This window comes from Nilaparvata lugens, chromosome 4 (assembly GCF_014356525.2).
Source record: "Nilaparvata lugens isolate BPH chromosome 4, ASM1435652v1, whole genome shotgun sequence".
Classification (NCBI taxonomy): Eukaryota; Metazoa; Arthropoda; class Insecta; order Hemiptera; family Delphacidae; genus Nilaparvata; species Nilaparvata lugens.
In genome coordinates this window covers 22378592-22406118 of record NC_052507.1, presented here as the reverse complement: position 1 = coordinate 22406118, position 27527 = coordinate 22378592, and the positions used below count along the sequence as shown (strand labels likewise).

General features: G+C 35.3%; 1 protein-coding gene across 3 annotated transcripts in view; it reads left to right on the top strand.

The window, feature by feature from the left end:
* Nucleotides 1-27161, top strand: part of LOC111047815 (hemicentin-1) — a 482899-nt gene extending 455738 nt beyond the window's left edge. For 2 of the 3 annotated variants that reach the window (XM_039427127.1, XM_039427125.1), the window contains 4 exons: nucleotides 423-725; nucleotides 21521-21802; nucleotides 24791-25011; nucleotides 26938-27161. In XM_039427127.1, coding sequence (XP_039283061.1) covers nucleotides 423-725; nucleotides 21521-21802; nucleotides 24791-25011; nucleotides 26938-27084 — 953 coding nt within the window. In that variant the 3' untranslated portion in view covers nucleotides 27085-27161. Of the gene's footprint in view, nucleotides 1-422; nucleotides 726-21520; nucleotides 21803-24769; nucleotides 25012-26937 lie in introns of all 3 variants that reach the window. The other variant, XM_039427126.1, reaches the window with a different exon arrangement.
* The last annotated feature ends 366 nt before the right edge of the window (nucleotides 27162-27527 follow it).

Below are 27527 nucleotides of genomic sequence, written 5' to 3'. Positions count from 1 at the left end.
TGTTTTATTTTTCTATGTGGCGGAAAATAGCGTTCGCACCACGGGAAAAAATGTGTTTCCGGCTCTCAATCTGGTTGAAAACCAATTTCGAGCCGGAAAGGTCTCATTTTCGGCCCTAGGTGCAAAATATACTATTCCACTTAATTTTCAACTTGTTTTCTTCTCACAAAATCCATGTGATCCTTAAATCTTCAACAGCAGTACAGTATTCAAGTTATCTGAGAGCTCTAAGTATATCTAAATGATTTCAATAATATTTTTCAACATTCTCAAGAGTCACGTTTTTAGATGGAGGTATCCTCTTGTATGATTCAGTAGAATTCATGTTTAGACGTAAGTAATTTTACATTTTACATGACAAGTGTATTATGAGAGTGATTCTTATCTATTGTATAGCATTAATGCTATTCGTCTTTCGACAGGCCGACCATTCCCGCTGCTCAACTGTTCGGTGACAAACCAGACATCAGACTCGCTCCACGTGGACTGTGCGGAGAGCTTCGATGGCGGACTGCCGCAGAGCTTTGTGATGGAACTGCTGCAACTGCCGGAACTGGTGTCTCGGTTCAACGTGACCGTGACGCACGGTCCGCCGTCGTTCGCGCTCTACGGCATCCAGCCTGGTGTGTCCTACCGAGTGAACCTGTTCGCTGTCAACGCCAAGGGTCGCAGTGACCCAATCACCCTCGAAACAATTACTTTCAAGGGAGTCGCCAAGTATACTGGTGAGTCCACCATAACCGTTATATTTCAATGATTGGATTGCGATATGATTATTGCAACTATAGAAGTAGTCCTTGGTCTAGTGGATGATTCAATGATTTCATTACATCTAGAAAATACATACAACACACTAGGTCATGTCATTACAATAAAACTGCAATAACAATACTTGAATAAAGATAATACACAACATGCAGTGTAAGAGCAGGCTTCAAAGCTATTCGGTTTTTCATAAAAATCACAGGAAGAACAATAAACAATTACTAAACTTTAATTCTTTCACAGTCTATACAGCCTATTCTAATTTTAATCTATATCTATTTTCACAATACATTTTGGACAGACTAAAACCATAAAAACTATTATCATAGTCAATTTACTCCCTATCAAACTTATAATATGCAACTCTGGTTTGCGCACAGGCTTTTTTTGCCCATGCAGACCATTTTCTAAAGATTTATTTGGCTTACTGTATCCATGAGGTTGTTTTTATTTTTTGTTGTTGTTTTATATTGATAATGAGTACATAAGATTATTACTTTGTATGTAAAGTGCCTTTTTTTGAAATAAATATCTTTTCTCTGTCTGTCTGTCTGTCAAAAAATATAGTGCTTGGGTCAGACTCATCAAACTCATGTATGGAATAGAATAATGAATTGGTGACCAGCGATGACTTGATCCTCTCCTTAAAGCCTACCAGAGGCAGCTCTCTTATTCTATCAGGGAGCCTATCGAAAAACCCGGCTGAGGTATGGACAGTCGTAAGGCCCATTGAGAGCTCCAATAATATATTCAGGCCAGGTATATCACGTAAGCACTCCTCATGAAGAAAAAAGCTACAGATTTATACAAATCTACTTCTTTAATGTAACATCAATCAATAACTTTGATGCAATATATAAGAGCTCATAAAGAATCAGTAAAGCTTTAGTAAGATTAATAGTCGATTTTTTACGGAGTATGGTGTCATAATGCTTATCATACTGAGTATATTCAGGTTGTCATTATAATTCTATCTTAACATAAATGGATACTTACAAGCATGAAATTTTGACATATTTCAACAAGCATAAAGTTATTTTTCAAAAATAGAAATAATGAATACCCGTATGAAACCCATAATTAGTTTGTTCTGCACCATAGTGAACTTCCTCATTCACTTCTCATTAAAATGACATAATATGACCACACAAGTGAAGCTATACCTGTGATAGTTAGGATGTGTATGAAAGTATATTATTCCTTGGAATGAATGATGTCACTCAAGAATATTGATGCTCCAACATGAGGAATCAATAAACTGGTCCATAAGATGGTATTTGAAATATAGAAATATGAAAAAAGAAATATAGAAATATATTTATTAGCCGATAAATACTTAAAATAGTACAGTGGGCCATGTCACATAAATAAACATCAATCAATAATTATAACATAACAATTCTCTTAATTATATAAATATATCAGTCAGCTTGGAAGAAATTATTTACAATATCACAAGGGAGATCAAAGAACTCTCCAACACTGTACAGTGGGTTCTCAAAAGCATCCTTTTCACATTTGGTTTGAAAACAGATATACTCAGATTCCTGGAACAGAACGATAATCTATTGAAAGCTCTTATTGATATAACGTCAGATTGACACTGCAACTTTCTCAATCTTACATAGAACATTCAAATAGTTACTCTGTCTAGTGTCGTGCCTATGCATTTTTGATCTACACTTCAAAGTATGCAACTCATTTTTTACTTTTATTAGAAGGAGCATAACATACAAACTGAACACTGTCATAATATGTTGTGATTTAAGAAGAGGACGACAATGCGCATAGTAGTCTGAACCAGTCATTATTCTCAGTTTTTTTTTCTGGAGTAATAGATTTCTTCCCACATTAGCTGCCCCACCCCAGAGAATAAGCCCGTACATCATTACACTCTGGAAAAACCCAAAGTATGAAATCTTCAAATACTGATGAGGAACAAGATTTTTCAGTCGTCTTAACAGAAACACCACCCTGCTTAGTCGTCCACACACTCAATCAATGTGACTTGTCCAAGTTAGCTTGGTATCCAACATTATACCAAGGAGTTTAACGGTTTCAATTTTATTCGTCACGTTAATAATTGTCTGCGTTTCGCTTCATTCAAAGAAAGGTACTCAGCCTGGAACCAAGCCGATACATTCTCATTGGCACTGCTCATCTGAGTCCTCAGCATTTCCAAATCAACATTACTGGAGAACAATGATGTGTCATCGGTGTAGCTTACAATCTGGTTTTCCACACATGAAGAAAAATCATTCACCATTATGATAAACAATAACGATTCGATAGGGAATATTCTTACCAAGCAAACAGTGATTGATCGATGAGATCATCGTCATTTCGTATTAAATATTGAAAATGGAGGTGATTTTTATAATATTTCAGAAGTACAGTATTCAATTCGAGACTATGCTTGTTCTTTATCAATATTCAATTTCGGTACATGAAAATTGAAAATCCCAGCGAGCTGTTTGAGAGACATTTAATTTAGGAAAAACTCGTTTCGAATTTATGTTATCGGATGCGTTTGGCGGTTGCCTGTCTGTAGGCGTTCAAGTAAGTTGTTAGCGGGTGGCAGAGTGGAAATTTTTTTTGGAACTTCTCTCGTATGCGCGGCCGGCCGTACATCGAGCCGAAAGAGAGGAGCAATAGTAATTATTAGCGATGGTAGACGTCATTGGGAAAGTATTTGGGGGAAGGGTGTGGCATGACTCGGAGGAGCTCGGTGGACGTATTTCGTCCTTCTAAATACTTAATCTGCATATTCATAAGGCTTTAATTACTCCAAAGTACTCTATTCGTTCGGGTCCGGGCTGTGGAGACCGAAAGGAGGAAGCGAGGAAGAGAGTGAGTGAGATAGTGAAGGTTCCTAGAGTGAGAGTGAGGGGGAAGATAGCAAGTATGCTACTGCAGGCGACTTCTGCCGAGTAACCTACATAGAGACTGAGCTTGACAGTATAGTAACAGAAGCTGCTCGAATATTCCTCAAAAATAATTCTCTGTCCCCCACCCTAACCGCCCTTTTGTGAGTATAGCAGCCGACTCACGATGGACCCCTGAACGCTTCATTTAGCTATTGAAATATTCATATTGTTGTAATCGCTTGAAGGAGGTCAGTTCCTTTGAGATGCTGTTACCGTGTCTTTCTTCTGTTTCTCAAGATCTGTTTCTCTCAACGTTTTACAATGTTGCAAGTGAGTGTCTATGCTACTATGCTAATTCCGAGAAATGAACAATGATTGCAAGAGAAATATGCGGTAAATAGGGGACTCAATTTATTTACTGAGATTTGACCTTCTCAACCTGTAGACTATAAGACTACTATCATTGCATTACAATTTTTTCGGAATGATTTCCTCATTTGTTCTAATTTTACTTGTCATTCACTCTTGATAAACCTGTATAATATTTTAAATAGATGAATACCTTCGCACTATCATGAATTAAATTAATTTCAATAACCAATATCTATCGAGCCTCACATTCACCAGAAAATAGTTGTATCGGAAATTGTCAATGCTTATTGAACAGTTTGTCATGAATCTACTCATCAGATTTGCTTCATTCCCAGTATCAATAATATATTATGATCTTATATCGTGAATTTGTACTGCTATGTACGCCTATGTATTCTCCTCTCATTTGCAGTATTTTCTACTTAGTCGGAATTCCAAAATATCTCTGGTGCAATTCATTTCCAGGTAACTAATGAAGTGAAACATAATAAGGTGAGGCACAATGAATTTTCTTATATCTGACAAAGGTACAGAAGCAGAAGCGATCACTTGGAACCAATATTATATTAAAGAAATAATCCCACTAATACTGTACTGATAGTGTACCAAACATTTTATATAACTCAAGATGGAGAAATTCCTTTCCTTTGGGACTGATTCGAAATATTATAATTACTTTATAAGATGATGATAAGACAAGATATCTATGACGACTTATTTATATTTATAGAATAAAAAAGCCAAGATACGCCATTTGATAGTTGGTGGTTGGCAGAATATAGGGGGAGACGGCTTGTCTGGGGCCGAGCGAAGGCAGCAAAAACTTGAGTTGGAGCCACTGAGTTGCACGGGGCCTTGAGCGAAAAATCAATTGCAATGGAGCTCGTGGTCACTTGAATGGGAAGAGAAATACTTTATGATGGGAATTTGGGGCGATAGCCTTGGTGGTTGAGCTCGAACGATGATTCTAGTCTTTGGTGGTGTTGGAGGGATGGAAGGGGGATCGTTGAAGGGTGAAATAGGCGCCATCACTCAAGATGATATCGCACTCTTAACGGATCATTGAGTCTAAATTCGCTACTGACCGGTACGGCCTATTAACCCCCCCACCCATCGCTTCCATCCGCCTCTCATCCCATCATATCCCACCTGTATCTAAGCGTATTCCCCTTCTTTTCCAAAATCCCCCACGAAAATCGTGAACGTATTTGAGCCACTCATGAGCTGATAGCTCTTTCAGTTCTCCCACACGCACGCACACGTTCTTGGAATCGAGTACTCAGGGTGGAGAAAGAAGTAAAAGTTATATATTTTTGTTGGAAACCTATTGTGTCTGCCCCGCTTGCTGAGATCCCCCTAATAGACGCTATAACAATTAGAGTATCATTTTTATTCGTTGTGTGCGGTCTCGCCGTGTGTAATGTTTCGTCGATTGTTCCGTTTTATTCATTTGTGTTGTTGGTCGTGAAATTTTATCGATGATCGTTTCATGGTATCGATTGCATTTTGTTTCTGCTGCTGTCTCCCATGAGTGTATCCTATGTATTCCGTTAGGACATCCAATAACCTATTTTGTATTCACTACTGTTCATGGTTGTTGTTTGGATTACTTTCACTCAATGTTGATCTAATAGTATTTTTCAATTTGTGTTTTCATCGAGATTTTTTTTTCTATTTTTATCTTCATCCTATCTGTTCCAGCAAAACAAATTATTATTCGCATACCGTACCACACAATTTGATTTCTTGATAATAAATCGTAAAATCACACTTTATTCATTCGCAAACATGAATTATTCACTACTAGCAGGTAACCCATGCTTCGCAAGGGTATTTTTAAAACTTGACAAACTGAAAAATTGACGTAATGAAATCTAGAAGAATTGAAAATAGGCCTATAAGAATCCTCGGCTAATTAAACATTTCAAGTAAATCAGTCCAGTAGTTCAGACGTGATGATGCGTCAAACATAATTTTACTATCCTTTACACGTGTATACGTGTTTAAGCTAGTTCTTTCCTTTCTTATAGTACCACCATACCTATTAATAATTAACTTGATTGCAAAATTTTACATTGAATAATTATTTGATAAAATCCAAGTTCAATCGTAATGAAAACAACCTCCTTAAAAAAATAATTTATAATAATATGTTTCGAGGGAAAAAATTGAGAACAAAAAAATTAAAACTTCTTCGGGACTCGAACCAAGTTACTTTTCGCATAGAAGCCGAGCTCTTTACCAATACTCCACGAAAGCTGTTGAGATGAATTGCCTAGTAACTAACGTTATATCACATTATCCTTACTACCTAGAATGAAAATAAATGTGGCATATTTCATTTAATAAAGATTCAATTCGTTTCTGTCTGATAATTCATAACGATATCCATTAATTTTTGCATCTATTTATTAAGTGATACAAATAAATTGCAGAACATGCCGGCAATATTCAAATAAAATGCTGTTAAATTTTGGACTGCTATTGAATTCACCCCCAAAATAGCTAGTAAATGATTATTTATAGCACTTTGTTCAAAATAATCCGACACGTATTATTTAAAATGTTTGTTCAAAGAGCTGAATAATATAGCTCTTCAATTGGGTTCAACAAATTTTCGTTTCTGGTACACGGATTTCAGTAGGCTACATACGATACCGTACCTAACCTTCATCATACTTGAAATACATCTCTTATGTTGAGAAAAAGTTTTCAATATTTCACCAATTTAGGAATTTGTCAGCGGAACAATATTATTATTGTATGTTGGCTATATTATTGTATTGATTTCACTTAAAATCAAAACTCTTACATAATATTTAACTCACTGCTCGTACCGGCGGCGGTAGTGTTGTATGGTAGATGATTTTTAGTGTTTAATATCATATTTAAAGATGACAAAAACAGCTTTTCGAAAACTTGAAGGATTGAGAATCAATAAAATGTTGATATTCAAAACTTAACAACTCACAATAATATAATATTATCACAATCGCTATAAGCTGCCAGCATTTGTATCAAAACTCCGGTATCGAAACATGAGCTTCCTGTATCGAAACACATATTGCAACACATTGTTACCAGCGTATCAATTTCTCTGTGAGCTTCCTTTATACAAACACATCTACATCAATGTAGGTATGCAGTATGATGTTCCATGAATCAAATTTAAACATTAATTCTGAAAAATCTAGAAAGAAAATTGAAATTTGGGCTTCGAGGTGCACGATTTTGATATTTTTAGAATCTATGTTCAAAATTTGGAGATCTAAATCATTTCCGTTTTTCCGGTATGCAATCCACAAGTTGACATGTTTTGATGCGAACAAACAAACAAACGAACACATCATGAACAAACACAATCCTACTCTCTCTTATTATATAGATTCATTACATTAGGCTCTCTCTTATCAAAAATGATTTGTAGTGAAGGACAATAGGAAGCTGTTCTTATTCTACAAATCAGTGTTGAAGATTTGGAAGATTTTACAGTTATACTTGACTCTTTACTTGTTCGGTCCCAAATCAAAATAACTTGAAAATTGAAATAGACTCTGATAATTGAATAATGTCTTCCAATGAATCCCTTCGTGAAGTTTATGTGAGCAGTGAACATGATACGAAAATAAAATATGAATGAAACCACAGATACATACCTGGTTGTCTGTGTTTGAACATGTAGCAGTACTCTAATTTTTGACAGATAATGAGTAACTGTGTGCGAAAAAGGATTTTTCCAAGAATTTTCAAAAGCTTGTACTCACGAATATTAATTATTGTATGACCATCGAATTTCCAAGTTGTCTTCTAACAATGTAGATGTTGGTGCCTGTTTTGGGAACATTTTCCGATTATTCCTAACCATAATTAATTCCATGAATGAACAGGATTTTCACGAAACGACTCGAATTTAACTAGGCTCATTTCAGATGAATATGTCCAACCTCTACCATTGAGCGGCTAAGAATAAGCTCAATCGTCACATGCAAGATGCAGGTTTTCATTTCGCCGACCTCCTCATTTCAATATTGCGAGCTGACAGTCTACTCGAGGAAATCGCCCTGCGCTGACAGAATCTAATGTATTTTTGCAAAGTTCCGTTCCGCCCGATGGAAGTCAGACCGTGGAATAGGGGCAAGACGTGTTTCCATAGCGAGAAAAATGTTGTATTTACATTTATTGTGTCAATGCTCACGGGAAATTAAGTTCTCTTGAGAACTTACTGTTGCTAAGCGACGTCTCTTTCTTCTCGCCCTCTGTCTTTTCGACTCAAAGTCATTTTCCCCATTTATTTGCCCCCCTCTTTGGCCCCCATCATCACCTTTCTGCTCTCATTTTTTCCCGTTCCTCCTTCTTTCCCCCTCATCATCATGATCCTCCTCCTTGCCTTGGTTCTCTTGCCACTGCCAGCGAGCTGTCAGCCTCCGACCCCGGCGAGCTTATTAGACTAACAAGGCATCCGGTCCGTGCATTATACAGTATAAAGGATCAAGTGACATCATTATTCACTCTATCCAACATGGACCTTATAATTTGCCCAATCAACATTATCCGCCTTATGATGAGAACATCTATCAATATCATACAGAGACTGTTATTTTTTGTTAATTTCAATTATTGGAAGAACTCATAGTTTGTATACAAAGAACACTGTAATAATAAGCTATGAATTTTCTTATAGATTCCGTACTAAGTTTGCGTAGGGTTCCTTGATCATGATAAATTAGTTCCAGATTATCACTTCCCATGCTATACATTATTAATTATTAATGTGACAATTTTTATTTTTTCTTGTTTTTACCAAAAATACGGATAGAATAACTCACTTTGGATTTAGCTACTTATGATCATGATTACTAATAATCTGTTATTATTGAGACAATTATGCAAAATTATAAAGAATGTTATCTCATTTGAATGCTTTCCATGCAATCATGGAATTAGAATGAAAATTGAATGCTGCAGCAGTCCTAATATCAAACTTTCATTCAAAATCCTCCATTCTCTCCTTCAAACAAAGATGTAGCATGTCACCTTTACTTGTCATTGGAGTACTTTACTATAGTATCAAATACAAGAGTGAGTCCTCTGAAAAACTTTGAGAAGAGCACATTTGAATTCTACTGTTTCACTTCCAATAATTTAATTAAAAAATGCAGAATGTATGAGCAAGTATTCAATCATGATTATCCATAGAATGACCTTCTTTCATGTATCTTATACCTCTGAAATTGGTGATTTTTACTAAATGATTGATTGTAATGATTCTGATTTTTCAGCAATATGACTGTGTCCTTTTTCCCCACCTTCACAAAAACTCACATTCCTGGTACCACTAAAGTCATAACTCGCCTTTTGTTCCAATTCTTTTCCGAATTCATCTCTGTCGTCTTCAAAAAAATGCTTGGTTATCCTATTCCACCTTCCATCATCAGTATACATTATACTCCACATATTAGAATTTAATCTAATTAAAATATTTTGTCCTGTATCACTGTTCAAATATTTTTATTATTCTACAAACCGATTTGTATTGGGTTTTCACTGCATATCAATTGATCCGTTATCTTCTTCCTTCAATTCGAAGTAATGAAGGAGTACTTAAATGTCTCTTTCTTGATTCTTATCCTATTTTATTTTGGCTTCCTTACCATTCAAAAAAATCTAGGATTCAGTCAGTGCTTCATCCTTGGTTTCTCGTTGCAAATCTGCAAATATTTTGGCAACATTCCGGACACAAATGGTTCACTGTGGGCTTAAAGAATAGCGTCGTGTGTGCCGATGAAACTCCGCAGTCTCGAGATTGTTGCATGTGTGAGTGTGGTCTCGTACACTGCTGTCGCTCCAGCCTAAAACACAGCAAAATTGTATGCGAAATTGAGCAGCAGCTACCGTGTCTTCTGTCGCTTTTCTGGTAGGCGCGTCTCGGCTGCTATAAGTCTGAATTAAACATGAACCTGTATAAAATATGGTAATGAGACGAAGAGTGAGAAAGAGAGTAGGTGTGGGTGAGAAGGAGGAAAAGTGTGAGTAAGCACAGTCTATGCTATTGCTGGCGATTCTGCCAAGAAATACTGTTCTGAACTATATACCTCCTGCCACCTATGCTGCCTTAGGAAATGAGGTGGTGGTGGTGGAGAAGGAGTAGGAGTGCTTTGAGGATGGTGTAGAGGGGTGGTGGCGAAAGAGAAGAAGATAGAGGAGGAGGATGAGGTGAAGGAGAAGGAGAAAAAGGAAGAGGAGGTGAAGGAGTGAAGGTACAGGGGATCATATGGGAGAGGAGGAGAAGGAAGTGACTCATATGTGCACTACCCCCCACCCCTCACCACCCAACCACATAAACTGCTGACTCCAGTTCTGCCGTAGACAGCTCCAATTTGCTTTGGACGCCACCCTTCACTGCCGTCAGGCAATCTATAATATTTCTATCAATCTATAAGCAATCGTGCTACATTCAATAAACTGATGGATCAGGTGCACCTCTCATCTCAATGCCTGCTTCTGCATATATTCTGTCAATAGTCTATCCCCTGTTCAATAACTTGCATCCTATGAATAAATGCATGTTTCAAAATGAATAGTTATGCAATTATTCAAAGATTTGGGTTGATAGAATAATAGATATTGAATTCAAAGGAGTACGAACTATGTATTGGATAAGATTGGTAGAATCATAACAATATTTTAGATGGTTGGCCCATATTATGACACACTTGGTGATTAAGAAACTGTCGTGTTACAATTACAAATTTTCTTATTTTTATTAAAAATTTTGACACGTAGTATTCATTGATAATATCAAATTGTTACAACAATACATTCTTGTATTTTTATACAATACAATACATTTGTATTCTGGTTTTTTATATTTTATTAATTTTAAAAGGGTACTCTAATTATATTCCATAAATACAAGAAAGTGGCCCTGGATTCATACATTAAAAAAACAATACATTGATATATTATTATTATTATTATTACGCCATTAAAACAATTTATTGTTCAGTTTACAATCGAGTTTTTGTGATAAGAGCTTTGATTTCTTTGTATTCGACTGCTTTCATTTATTTCACTAGAAGAAGATCATTCATGTTGGGTAAAATAACTCCATTATTGGAACTAACTCTTCTGTAAAAAGTGAATTCGGAGGCTTTTTGTTGGTAGTGATTCATTAAGGGAAGGTCCCTAGCCTGAATTCATAATTCAAGCCATCAATGGGCCTATCATTTCCAATCTTGATTAGCTGGGTTAATTTCTTCTTTATGAAACTATCAGATCTAATAATATAAAATCATTGTTACTAGTCACTAGTAAGAAACAATATAGTTCATAATTTCCGTATGGATTTACAGATATACCTAATTAGAATCCTATATCTGAATGTATTGTATTATAATGTATCTCAGAGAATTTTTCAGAATAGAGTATTTCAGTACCAGTCTATTTTTCAAGTACACCGTTTGTTACAGTGTGACTTGCATTGTTGATGTAGATGAGATCGTTCACACCGTCACTACGAGAGTATAATTCAAGAGGGGCGGGATTCTTGCTTCCTGCTCATTGCCTCATAATAAGGAACAAGTGCTGTGTAATACAGTGGCGACAATGTGTGATGTTCATGTTTTATTCAGTCTGTGGACTCCCTCACCTGCTCAGGTTTGGACCTGATTCTATTATTTCAAGAAGGTTTGTGAATTTGTGAATTTCATCAGAAACTGTGTCGCGTCTCCAGGCGAGTTTATCTTTTATGTATGCCATTTATGCAAAGTCATCATTGTTTACTAAAAGGGACCACCGCACTTTTAGACTTGCAAATGTGTACATCGACGTGCCTGGTCTTAAGTTTTGCTCATGTCAGGTAGTTGTCACCTCGACTAAGCATCGTCTTCTATATACTGCAGTTGGGTTGGTTGCTTCAATAGGTCCATCATGTTAGTCTTCCCATAAAGTTTATTTCATCACATTATTCATGTCTTCGCCTGAAGTAATGTTGTTTAATAGTTCAAATAATCTATATTTTTTTTAATATGACACTGATTTGATTTATGTTACAATGAACTTTTAGTTTCATGGAATTATTGAATGATGTGTTTGTCTTATAAAGTTGTTTGGTAATTTGGTTTGGAAACAATCATGCGACTGTTGATGGAAGTCGACTGTAACCTCAAATTCGACAATCGATTCCACTATTGGAATGAGTAATTATTGAGGAGATTCATCTTATTCACCAATGACTCCTACTATTGGTTCGCTGCAAAGTATAGCTTGAATCTCTAGAAAATAGTTTAAAGAAAAATGATAAAATTTTTATTATCAATCAGTGTTAATTTTATATTTTCAAGTTTGGTTTCGACTGTTCATGAATCTATTAATCTGCTTTATTCTGACCTTATTGATTGATGTGACCTGAGTATGTCACATTCTTTCTTAGTATATGGCAGTATAAATGCCATCTCTCTTAGCAAGTCACAATGGTCGAACAGTAGATCAGAAATTCGACTCATTCATTAGAATGAATGAGATTAAACTTCATTGGTATTGTCATATTGTTCACGACTGTCATACTTGATATAGGATATTGCTGATGATCTATAAGAATACCATTGTATCACTTTGGCCAATCATGATGTTCTTCATCCCGTCATCTTTTTGACATTTCACATACTGCTGAGCAATGCTCCATAATGTTCATTGTGATTCAATAAATTCTATTCTATTCTGTAGTTTCATAAACTACTATTCTGATTCAATAAATTCTATTCTAGTAGTCCGTAGTCTTTGGTAATGATATTAGTTCATACAATCTCATTTCCTATTAACCCAATGGGCATTCAGTAGACTTTTTTGACACATAGTTGTACGTTGAACGGTTCATGCTCTTTTGAAAAGTCATTGGTAAAGGTTGCTTCTATTTGATACTGATAGTTAGATACAAATAGAGTAATATCAACTAGTTTTTCCTATGCAAATATTTCAAATAAATTATAAAATATAATCAATTAATATGAATTATAATAACATATATAATTAACATAATTAATTTATTATAATCAAAATATATAAATTATTTGAAATGAATTATTAAATGCTCTCTGTAGTATTCAATTTGTACATTTCTATTTGTAGAATGATAATTCCTTTTTATGGGTGTTTAGCCTTATGACATACCATTCAATGAATAATTCTATCTTCTCTATAAATCCTCCCTTATCTTAGATATTAGAAAATAAACGATTCAATTCGTGTCTTTAAGTACTGTGTAGAGAATGTGATTCTTGATGCCGTATGTTTGTTTGTGAATTTGATACTAGAGAGAAGCTTCAAATCTTGTTCACGTAGTAAGTTGATGAGAAGAGAAGAGCTTGTGGAAGCACAGTGACTCGGTGTTCGTTCAAACGTGAGATAAAGAAGATGAAACTTGGGCTGTTTTATGTTGAGAGACAATTTCATGATAATAAAACACAAAGATTGCTGAAATAAGAATGAATGGGGTTAAAGAACTCATTTTTCTTGCTTATCAGAGGGTCGTAATTCATAATTGGAATCTTCTCCGAGAGAAATGGGTTGCGGCCGGAGTTGCGTTTTTACAGACGGTTTCTCTTGTCAATCTTATACAGTTCCGCCAGCTAAGCCAGCTTGGATAACTTTTTTATTTTCCACTGTGCCAATTGCTCGGTCAATGTCTGGAATGGTTCCCCAGCTCATAGGCAACGTGACGTTATAGGACTTGACGTTATAGCACTCAATATTTTCCTAATTTTTCATTAATTTAATGATTTCATTAATGGAATCTTCATCACAGGATAAGATTCATAAAATAATATGGATTGAATCTATCGAAAATTGTTAATGCATTTCTTGGTCAATATTCTAAAATGGAAAATTATCATTCATTTTTGTTTCAATTGATTGTACTGTGATTATTTCGCAATCACCATATGAAAATTACAGATTCAGCTCTTCCAAACAAAGAAAATTGTTCGAAAATGTCATTCTCCATTCCTGGAATAGCCTGAATCCCAACTTTTTCGTATGAAATATTTAATAACACCAATGAGTGACTCGTTGTTAAAAGCATATATTTTGTTAATGATCTTAAATACTTCAGTAATATCAGTTGGATTAGCTAATGGAAGCAACAAGTGAATCCAATTCACATCATTAAACTTGAAATTTCAGAGTAGTCTTGAAAAAGCTCAATGAATTGAAATATGAATTTTCAGCGACTTGAGAAGAAAGCTGAGGGACATTTAACAGATACTGAATGGGAATAATGAGGTGGAGCAAAGAAGAAGCAAAGAGTGGTAATCACATAAAGCAAACGGAGTGAATAAACAAATGAATAAACTATTCCAAGATTGTCGAAATATTATTCATTTGACGATAATGCAACTCAATTTTTGAGATTCCATATTATAATGGATCATGTCTCAAATTTTACTCTCATACTGGAATAATGTTTTTTTCGCAGAAGAATAGTGGAAATAGTTGATAGCCTGAATGATGATTAAACTTCGATATGAATTTCCATAATGAGATAACATGATAATAGGCTAATTTGATAAATTCATCTTTAAGATGTGTGGATAGGAAATATCGATCAAATAATAACTGAAAATGTAGATAGGGGTATGTGATCCCCTTTGCTTAGTGGTCGTGGAACTCCCAAATAAGCTATAATGAATGGGGGAGAAACTATTGCTTAAAATCTCATGAGTATTTAATGGATCCAATTTAATGATTCATCTAACCAGAAAGATTACTTTCTCGAGCAGACGATGAACTTAGTAGGTTGACAAGAGATAAAATGTTAAATGATGATATGATGATGGGCAGTCTGTGGTCAAAGATTGCACAGGGTAATAGCTATCAGTGGCTTGGTGTGACGGTGGAGGTGTAAATGTAATAAATCAACGAAGACAGTGGGAATTTGACGATGGGGTGTTATAGTTGAGTGGGATGTGGGATGCTGTGCTGGTATAGCAGTGTGTCAAGAGTGGTTTGAATCGGGGGTACCCACTTACTTGGTTGGGTTGAGGAGGGGACTAGTCGCCATCTTGCTCAGCTCAGCTTGGCTCAGGCCTTTCATTAATCTCGTTTCATGCTGAACTCACCTGTTAATACCTTCTCCATGAAATCGAGAGAGGATGGAGGATGTGGTAAGGTGGGAGAGATGAAGAGTAATGACTGAAAAGGAACTATAAGGAGATTATGTGTAAGTAAGAGAGAGGAGTACTATTCATGTTAGTGTTAGTGTGTTGGAATGATAGTGTAAGAGGTATTGGACAGAGTGAGAAGTATAGCTCCATGAGAAGGGGGTGAGGGTGAGTAACAGTGATGAAAGATATTGTGATATTAGGTTCCTTATGTACATCATTATCAATCTGTATTAAAATTTTCATAAATTACGACTTACTGGGATCTGGCCGATGTCATTACCATTGAGAAATAATAATAATTGTTGAGGGATGCTGAATGATCGTTACTATTATTTCTTTTCAAATGAATTCATTAAGGTTTGCAATCATGACTATTTTTGAACTGTACAAGTAGAACACTACTTTAGAATTTACTTAGTGGGATCAATTTACTCTACTAGTTCTACTCAGTATGATTAGATATTCATAAATTTATTTTCTCAAGCTTTGAAGTGTCAACATCCGTTTGTGCAATGCAATTGATCACTCACAGTAATTGAAAGGTCATACTCTGTTCCATAGACTGTTTAATGGAAACTGTTCGACTTTAAAATGTCTTTAAATTTACTTATATTCTTTGTTACCATATGCAGTAATGCATTATTCATTCGTCTTGTTGTGATATCCCTCGGAAGAAGATGTGACACTTCAAATATTTTGGAACATTCATTAACCCACATTACACCGCAAGCCTTGCAATGCGAAAAATATTATGTTGAGGAAATTAGAAGTCGGTGTACTCAAAAATATTGGTCGGAAGATGATTTACCTTTTTATTCCTCATTATTAGGATGTAAAATTAATTCAATCTGGTGCCCAACAAAGTTTACAGAGATGGTCGGTCTACTTAGAAATTTCATTTGAAAGATCATCTTTTCATCACTCTCATGAATAGGATGTAAACTTAAATCATCCAGGTGCCTCACAAAGTTCAATTAGATAATTTTTTCCAAGAAAATTGAACTTCCCAACGTAGTAATAGATGTTTTTTCATCAATAGTATTCTCTTTTAAATTCCAGGATTGTTGAGATTCGAATCTAACATTTTGGTTTATCAGTGTCCTACCAATTTTGACAAAACGATTGATTTCACATCCGAAATTATTCGAAGAATTAGAAAAATTAATAAAGAATTCAGAAACAGTCACAGTGAAGGATACAGTTTTCAATGTCAAATACAAATCAAAATCTTATCAGAGATATAGAAACTGTACTCACCAAATTGTGTATAATTATAATATTTTTGGAAAATCAATTAATTAAGCCATATTCTATTTATAGTGGTCATCTTTTTGAGTGGCATTTTGAATGCTTCGAGGTTGGAAAAACCCAGCTACATAACCCCAAATAAACCAGAGCTTACTTGTACCAACAACTTGCCAATTCAGAAGGCAGCTCGCTTAATAGTCTGTTATCAGTGTCAACCAACCTTGAATAATTATATTGTTTTTTAAATATCAAAATTCGTCTGCCGAATGGGTTCAAATATTAATTCATAGTAGTCATTAAGCTAAATTAATTTATAAAGTTTTCAATCTTCCCCAAAGCCCAGGATATATATAGTCCTTTCGGATTGACATCTAATCATATAAAAAACAATGTAAACAAAAGAAAATATTTATTGTTGATGTTACATGCATGTCCATTATCATATCAATTTATTTATTAGAATTATGTTATATTTTTTTACAAATCTGCGCATTTGAAGCTCACAAAATTAGTGCCAGTTCTATTTAATCCACCTTCAAATCTTTCTCATTAATGTATTTATGTTCTTGTATTCGTGATTATGTGTTTTTATATTGTTTTAAAGGGACATTCTGGTAATTTAGAACAGCTTACAATACGGAACTTATTTCAATAAAAGCTTTAAAGTTGGATCTATTTGCACTACTCAATTGGCGTATTTGTTACGTCATGGGATCTGACCAATCCCGAATTATTATGCAAATTTGGAGAGCAATAATTTCTTAGAGACCCAGGTGGAAATTGTGAGAGAAAGGCTCTCGGCCATTAGACAAATCGTCGTGTAGGATACAGACCTGGTCCACAATCTAAAATTTTTAAAGCTTTAATTTATGTCTTAATGTAATTTGATATTTGTTTTTCTGTTTTAGAAGTTGTTCTAAAGTTCCTAAAATCATATGTGATATTCATTTCTACAAATTCATTTAAAGAGTCCCTAAAATTTGAATAGTGAGCTCTGATCAACGAATTTCGCCACGCGTGAAGGATCCAGCCTGTACGAAATATTCTACGGCCTAATATTTCAACTACCAAAACGGAAACAAAAGGCTACGTAAGTTATTCGAATATCTCAAAGGAGATCTCCGCTATTCTGCGAAAATTATGCAGCGTATAAATTCGTCGTTTTGGGAAAGGTCATGACTGTAGCTTTAAGGGTACCGAAAATTATATGAATAAGTCCTACCTCATAAGTAAAATTTAATATTTACGCGCTGTACTTAGTCAAAGGGTCAATTTCCTTAGGCGAACCTCACCCTGAGGTATTAATTTTTCTATTCATTTATAATATTATCAAATCATATCTTTTGTAAAACCTACTTAGCCTACTTGTTTCTGAATGTTGTATGACCCTTAACAAGGGTTATCAATCAGCTTATTCAAACAGTTTAATATCATTACTCAAACAGTAATTGTTATTTTAAAATTCAATTCCATTATTATTTATCATTTAGTCATTATCAGTACTTATATATATATATAAATATTGTCTAACCAATTTATCTGCCAATTTAATTTTCTGCTATTCAATTATTTATAACGATTTCAGTAATGTATTCTTATCTTGTCCATTTACTCCTCTAAATCTATTTCATTACGGAAAGCATCCGTTCTTTCTCAACTGACACATATCGATCGTGCAAGACACAACTTGCTTTATAGTAATCAGATATTCTTGAAAATCCTAATTAGTATTAGAACATTATTTCATCTGGTGGTAGATGGTAGTCGATATTCCTATCAAGTAATAAAACATTTTATTGGAGATATCCTCAAAAATCAAATCAGATCGACTGCCATCAAGCTACCATACAGAGGTTTATTGGATCCAGCAGTGATAACCGGCTAATGCTTTAAGGGGAGGTATTTAATCACATATACAGCATCCATATTACACTCGGTACTCGAAACGTATACTATTCAGGTTCAATGCAGTGCCATATCATTAACCATAGTACTTATCAGAGACCTGGTTCGCATGGAGTTGCCATTTGGTTTGTTGTCTCATGTGATTTGATATCGCCTTCAACTGTAAAACACTAGATTTTAAGTATTCTGATCGTCATCCAGTCAGTGAATTTATTCCAGAGTTTGAATCTCTGCTTGATCCTGGTGACAGCATTGATTATAACAAGCAGATTCAGATTGAACTGCATACTGGCATTGAAGTCAATTTAATATCATTTCATTGTACCTTGAGCCATAGCAATATTTTAGAAGATTTTAGTTCCAAAATCGGCTACTTTCTGGACCGTCAACCCACCCGTTTAAGCAATTACTTTTTCAATTGGATCTTTTTAGTATATACTGTTCCTTCTGCTTCAGCCACGGCCTATGCTATCGTATAACAGTGCAAATATCAACATAACCTATCATTTTCAACGCTCACTTTCATAACCTCAAAGTCTACAATTATTTTTCTGTGGCATCTATTTCCCCTTGGGAGCAGAATTCCACACAATATAACGTAAGGTGAATCAGACTGGATAGTCCATCGAGCTCCAGAACAAGAAAATGATTCAAAATAATGTGTTGAATTATTCATTGAAAAAATAGTCCATCACAATACTCTCCTGTGTTTCTATTCAACAGTTAAAAACATCCATACTATCATTGAAAAATGCAAACAATCAAAGGTTAATAATGCTGAACATGCAGTTGAAAACATTCGCAGCCCGACACTGGTGCATGCAGTTATACGCAACGCATATTACTGTACTTACCGTCATAAAGTTTCGAATTTATAGGCTCGTGAAATTGATGCGCTTCAACTTCATTGAGATGAGACGAAACGAATTCCCTGGGCAGTAGACGAGCTGCTCTGTTGGATTCTGCAATTGCTCAGTTCAGTGGCAATAAAAATTTAATCTCACTTTCTCAATCGGGTACAATCCAGCCGCACTTAATCCCAATGCATACATCCAGATGCGATGCGAGCGATATTCAATGTTATCCCTTTGGCAATATTTTCTTCATGGAATCAATATTTTTCACCAGGATGAGTTGAGGAAGGAAATGATTGTGAAAAAAATAAAAAAATGAATTTTTCTCTGGAAATTGATATGCAAAAATTGGATAACAGAGTACTTTTCCAACACTACTCCAATCATTTCTCTCAGTTTATGTGACTATGACTTTTTCAATTATTGAGAGTTTGGATTTCTTCATGTAAGTTGTTTTCACAATATAAATTTGAATGTTTCCATCATCATGAAAAAGCTGGATTCTGTTCCAGAAACCCATTCTCAGATTGGAAGTAATTTGACACTTCTTGCAATGTAAACCAATGTAGGAACAATGTATAGGTACCAATGATCTTAGAAGCATCCATGGGAAATTGAAGTAGGCTTCTCATATGAATTTGTGTTGAAAAAGAATGAGGAACTACACCTCCTGCTTTCTCAATGTAGGCCTAAGAAATTTTTATGCAAGTAGAACAGTGGAACATGTTAATCTGTATGATGATATTTTTATTCTATTGTTATTGATGTATTGATAACATCATAAATTTTGGTTGGGGATTGCAAGATAAAGGGGTAAGTTATCTTTTGTAAGTCTCCTCAAAGGTGATCTCATCACATCACATTCCTATGATAATATATATTATTACTCAAATAATCATAATTATTCATCACATATTCTTTATAATATCATAATATATGGTCATTCATCAATAATGTTTTTTCAATGGCCACTGTCTTATCAATTTGAATTTGTGGTCTATCAACTGGAATACTCGTATCTATTTGATATTGATATTTGAATTTGAATGCCTTCATCGATTATTACTCGAAAAAGGAGGTGCTCCATCACCAAAAGAACTGTTTTTGAGGTAAAATTTTGTGCTTTCTGTAAATCATAGGAGGAAAGTATTGGCGACCCCAAATGGCCAGCCACTAGTGTTTCTTGTCTATCATCTGCAGAGCTCTACATTGACTGCGCGCTGTTCTACAAAGTGAAGTGGCAAGCAGAGCAGCATGACTTGAGCTGCTCCGAATTCATCAGCGATAATTACCAGCGGCGATCAAACACTCGCCGCTTCACGGCCAACGATAAATTGAGCCTTTGACGATGCGCGCGCACCCAATCAAGGAGGTCCACTCTGGCCTAATAAGGACCAAGCATCAAGCACCAAGGACCAAGGACTCACGTCGTCTCCTTGGCCTTCCGCCCCTCAATCATCACTGCTCGCTGTGCTTGTCTGCTTTGATGTGTCACTGCTCCCTCCGCCAATATTCGCAAATTAACTTGCTAGTTGACTGTCCCAACTACTTCATCTACAGAGAAGTGACCTCAACTATAACCAATAGGAATATGCATCAACTTGCCCAATTTTGAATAACGTTGTTGAGGTTGACAAGATTCTCACTCTCCGCCTTGCATGACTTCGCCTTGGTTTTTGTTTTTTCAAAGTAGCATTATAAAATCAATAATATTTCATGGAAAAGTACTTGTATCTACTAGATTCTGACTCTATTCCTCTTATACTTGGAAAATCAGACTCAGGTCCGATTGAATAGATTTGTGCAAAAAAGTCACAATTGGAAAAACTAAAGGAACATAATTGATAGAGTCTTTCTTTGAGCTGAAGAAATTGATCATCCTACCCTACCCAAATGGATAAGGATCACGACATAAATCTAAAACACAGATTTAGGAAAGGAATCGAAAAATTGTTCTTTAGTTTTTAGTTTTCAAAAACGTTTCAGTTTTACTGCTGCAAGAGTTCAATATTGTTTTGAATTGGAATTAGTTGATGGATATTCTTATTCGATAATTGAGATGTACTGTAATGAACCTGTTCATTGAATAACATAATTGTGGGAATGAGTCTACCCTCCGTTCCTCTAGCGTTAATGACACAAAGTTCTCAAAAAAAGTGTTCCCTCTAAGATGTGAGCCAAGCACCAAAAGAATCCTGACCTTATAATTATCTTCTTTCTAATTCAGATGACTTCCCAAATTATAAGAGAAATAAAGAATAATGCTATAAAATATTGATGTATTTGTCCCTATACTAATAATAGAACATTTTAGATCTTGAACATTTAATCACGTTCCACTTGTTTTCAGATAATGCAGCAGTGGTACCAACACAACTGCTGTCGGGCCTGGCAGCTCTGGCGGCCGCCCTGCTGGTGGTGGTGTGCTGTGTGGTGGTAGCCCTGTGCCGGAGGCGGCACTCGGGGGGCAGGGGACGACTCGGCCCCCGAGGCACCAAGCTGGAGGCGGTGGACGGTGACGATGCCTGCCATGGTGCCGTGCTCATTGCACCCAACAACTCCACGCCGCCCCCCTCGCACCGCTCCCCCGCCCCTGATGACACTGATCCCGACATCATACCCAACAAATATGGTCAGTATCAACTTTCACACCTATCAATAAGCTGTAAGAAATTATTAATTAGAAAAATTCCATTATTGATGGTTTTCTTGAAGGAATACAGTGAAAACTGATTCAGAATAAAGAGCTTTTCGTATGACTGACCGAGTATATCCGACCCCTTGCTGAATAACTTCTAATTATTCATTCTTCACAAATTATTACAGCATTCAGTAATATAATCGTGACTATTCTGATAGGAAAAGGACAACAATGTGAACCTTGAATTGATCCGTCAAGTTTGACATTTTCTGCATGCGTAAATCATAGGCTACTTAGCTGAGTGAGAAAAAGTGCTTGAGCCGATCATCAACGTCAATAAAGCATTGGGATTACAAGGTGTATTTTCAATAAAGAATATAATCAATTATTTTTTGTCGAATTTTTTGACGAATCACAGCGAAATTGAGCTAGAATTGAAATTTGAATCGGTTTCCAATGTTCCTCATGATACGAAAGCTGGGTATTGAGTTGTCATTTATTATGCTTCCAATAAAATCAGCTCTCATATCCTAATTGCTGGAGCATCTCACTATTTTGATAGTTCTTCAATGGTATTTTGATAGCCTCATTGCTTTACATGTTTTTTATTCAACAGAGTTGATAGCTCCAATTCATATTCAGTATTCACTTCGTGCCTCATTATTTTAAACATTGAAGAACTCTTGGTAGGTAGCATAATAAGAAACAGATTCAATGAGGCTAGAAAATGTAGAATTCGAATGTTCACTCATCGTGTAACAGGGAAATTTGTATATTATATTATTATTACATAATATATCGTAGGCTTGACATTAGTGTTCGCCCTCGCACTGCATCCATTCCATCGAATTACACATTCGGACCAGAAAAGTAAATGAGTAGGCCTCTGCTGTAATCTCAGACGGGCTGTGGGTGAAATTTTCTATTCCCAGCCATTAGAGGAACAGATCATCCCCCGCAAGAGGATAGTCACTCACCCACTCAACCCGTGCTATTCCCAAGCGGATGCTATCCTGGAGTTTGTTCATTCATTGAGGGTTAGTTCATTGAGAATAGGTCGGGGTTGTAAAATTAGAAAAGGCGGGAGAACGCGTGTGTTTGATCAGTGCGCTCTAGTGAGCAGACCAGGAACTTCCCACGGCAATAACCTTGTCGGTTGTCTTTCATCGATCATTCATCTCGTTTTATTCCCGGATGGTCTTAAAATAGCTATCCACTTATAGGTTTCTCCCATTCTCTCTTTTCATGCACGGTTTTTATAATCCGTATGGTGGAATATAAGTTGTGTTGATATTGAGTTTGAAACAAAGAGACCGAAAGGGTACTCTATATGTTCCTTCATCTGATATGAAGGGATATCTTCTATATGTAGCGGATTTATTAAGAGCTCTATATCGAATCATAATTAACGATTATAAATTATAAACTTCTAAAGCGTTAGGAAAAAAACCAGAAGTGATTTCCCTTATTGTTGTCTCATTTCTTCTTAGTTGAAGTCAAACTCACTGTTCATGCCTTTTGTAACTGGTGATCTGTAATAATATTGATTGATTGTCAGCATGAAATCAATTAAAAATGTTATGCACTATGAAATAAACATATATTAAAATAACCGACTTCATTATATTATCACAAGGCGTAATGCATCACGATAATGGATCGTTCTTCAAGTGAAAGTTTCTTCACAAGGCAAGACAAGACATTGTTGGACAATTTATTATCACTGTGAATTTCCGATTACCCATATTCCATGCGAGACGAAATCACCCATTATATGCAGACGTCCTTTGAACTTAATAGACATTGTGTATCATACATTTTTGATATACACCGTCTCCCTCACAGTTTCCTATCATATGGAGTTCAATTTAATACAGCTTATCATTGAATGTTATCAGTCTGTTACCTCCATTCGGATCATATAAAATCGGATGAACGGCATTGAGCAGAAATCTCTCTAATTAAAGCTACTGTGAAATCAAATATTTCGGATACTAGATACAATAGATGAACTTTCATACAAATGAAAATTCTGCATATTAGAGATTATATTGTGTATGTTATAATAGAGATTATATTATATTATGTAATATCTAGTGGCTGCCGACAATTAGTGCTAATTGGATAGTGATCACAGTGACTGCATATAAAATCGATTGATTGATTTCTGTCATTGGAATAATAAGACCTTTTAAATAAATTAATCCTATAACGCCATTTGAGAGATACCAGTAAACAGCCCTTGATTGATTGATATCTTATGGATATAAACATTTATGTCCGGTTTCCCCAAGCTCGATCAAGACATTTGAAACATAAAACAGTATAACCAACAAATGGAAGCTATTGAATGAAACGTTGAATTGAAACATACGATAGAACAAAATGTAGAAAATCATTTTTATTCAGGGAATAAACAAGCATTGTACTATATGGACTTGTCATGAGTGAAATGTCTGGTGGCTGCTGACAAATAGTGCTAACTGACAAATAGTGATAGTGATCACGTGACTACATATAAAATACATATTATAAAATCGATTGATTGATTTCTGTCATAAGATTGATAAGACCTTCCCAATTAATCCTATAACGCCATTTGAGAGTTAAAAGTGAACAGCCCTTGATTGATTTCTTATGGATAGAAACATTTATGAGCGGTTTCAGCAAGCTCGGTCAAGACATTTGACTTGGTCGAATCAGGTACGCTTTACAACGAGTGCACTGGAACATGAAGGATTCGATGGTGTTACTATCGATGATATTATAATATTCCAGTGCACTTTTGTGAATTGAACCCGGCTGGTCTTGTTCAAATGTCTTGAACGAACTTGCTGAATCCAGGCATAAAGACCACTTCTATCATTCCACTTCCTTCGGTATAATATCTGCAACAGTAGATTCTCAATTCGTTATTTCTCAACTATCCTCCTTTTCATTTTTTCTGTCTAAATGTAGATCACGTGCTTCTGTTCGCAGAGAGGCGACCGCTGAAGGGATTCATGAAGATGTACAAAACACCCCCGCAGCGGCGGAGGAAAAAGGACGATGATGGTGGGGATGGCGACGATGGCGATGAGGGGGAGCTGGCCGACCTCACAGAATGCGGGGATGGTGGAGGGGGTGGGATGGAAGTAGTGCCTCATCCCTTACAGAACCATCACCAATCATCCAAAGACTCCAATCACCAAGTCAACAATGTAAGTTGCTACTGGACTCATAGCACAAATTTGAATCAATTAAATGAGTTTTCTCTCTTGCTGCAGTCAATTTGCGATTGTTGGATAACTGAATCAATTATGTTTTGGAAATACAAGCGAATTTGGGAGCTCGCAATCTGAAGCCCAATTATAATTTATAAAATGTAGATTATTTTCAAAATAATCTCAACCAGGAATTTTCTATTCCATGAAACAGTAGAATGAGTTAATAATTATTATTCTGATTTTGCTCCAATCATTTTAGTCCCAGGGATTGATCAATGTGAAATAAGGAAAGCAACAATTGAATATCACATACATAAATTGTTTTTTTATTTATTCAAGTCAAATGAAGTGGATAAATATAATCCTGAATTCAAGTCTGATTATAATGCAAAATTATGATTATTCCCAAAATAATCACAACCAGGATTGTTCCATTCCATAGAACAGTGAATTCTGATTTTGCTTCCATAATTTCAGTCCCAGGGATTGATTAATGTAAAATTAGGGAAGCAATTGAATATAAGATGCATTCATTGTTTGTCCATCCATTCAGGTCACATGAAATGGATACATTTCTCACAAATTCAATATATCTTCGTGAAATATCAATATTCATGTAAAAATGGATATGATAAATAGAATAGAATAGAATAGAATAGAATAGAATAGAATAGAATAGAATAGAATAGAATAGAAAAGAATAGAATAGAATAGAATAGAATAGAATAGAATAGAATAGAATAGAATAGAATAGGAATAGGAATAGGAATAGGAATAGGAATAGGAATAGGAATAGGAATAGAATAGGAATAGGAATAGGAATAGGATAGGAATAGGAATAGGAATAGGAATAGGAATAGGAATAGGAATAGGAATAGGAATAGGAATAGGAATAGGATAGGAATAGGAATAGGAATAGGAATAGGAATAGGAATAGGAATAGGAATAGGAATAGGAATAGGAATAGGAATAGGAATAGGAATAGGAATAGGAATAGGAATAGAATAGGAATAGGAATAGGAATAGGAATAGGAATAGGAATAGGAATAGGAAAAGGAATAGGAATAGGAATAGGAATAGAATAGAATAGGAATAGGAATAGGAATAGGAAGGAATAGGAATAGGATAGGAATAGGAATAGGAATAGGAATAGGAATAGGAATAGGAATAGGAATGGGAAAAGGAATAGGAATAGGAATAGGAATATGATTATGAATAGGAATAGGAATAGGAATAGGAATAGGAATAGGAATAGGAATAGGATTAGGAATAGGAATAGGAATAGGAATAGGAATAGGAATAGGAATAGGAATAGGAATAGGAATAGGAATAGGAATAGGAATAGGAATAGGAATAGGAATAGGAATGAGAATGGGAATGGGAATGGGAATGGGAATGGGAATGAGAATAGGGATAGGGATAGGAATAGGAATAGAAATTAGAATAGAATAGAATAGAATTTTATTGGTCATAAAATATTCACATGAATACATGGACTTCGTCTATTTTTTATCACTAAAGTAAGTCAAAACAAACACAAAAACACCAAGATCAGTCAGAAGGCTATCAGTACAATAAAATAGAATATAAATCACATAAAACGATTCCAATCTGCTCTAAAATATTCATGTATGGTGTACAAACATTCATCAATTAACACTGCTTTTAATACTTTTCTAAATTGTATGAATGTGAGTACTCTCAAGTGGTCAGGTGTGAAATCATATAATTTGATAGATGTGAAGTGCTAGTTTCTTTGTGATTCAGTATGACTGTACAACGGAATTCTAAGTTTGTGTCTATCTCTTGTATTTAAACTATGGAAGCTATTGGAATCATACCTATTTAAATTTATGGATATAATTGATAATTCAAATGGATATATCTTTGAATTTTGTATATTTTTATGTGATATTGCAGGTTGGCAACTGCGGCACCCTGCGCGTGCACAAAGGAGTGACGGCGAACAACTCGATAGTGGTGCGCCCTGGTGTCGGTCTACACAACCACAAGACTGGCCCCGAGGTGGTCACCGCCTCACACCGCATACAAGAAAGCTGTATATAGAACTCAACATTTTATATAAATATTGTAAATAATAACAAATGTTTCAAATAATAAATTGTCGATAAATATTATTATCATTTTGTTAGCAAGTGTTTCAATTCAGACCCTCCTCACGCATGGATTAGTTGCGGCAAAACAATCACCGCAAAGAGATGAATCATATATTTTTTTTAGAAATCCTCGATCATAGGATAAGTGATTAGAAGGAGGAATTTTAAACGATTATGGCATCTTACTTGAACCATAGGAAGTCTCCACCTACATCCAATTTTTGACAACGAATACAACGAAATATTGTACATTCAACGAATTTTCTATTATATGAGACACTAATATTTATCAAATTGATGGGAAGTGGAGTGACCTCCTGCAGCTTTTCTCAACCCTTCTACATTATGGGACACTGATATTCATTAAATTGATGAAAAATAGAGTGACCTCCT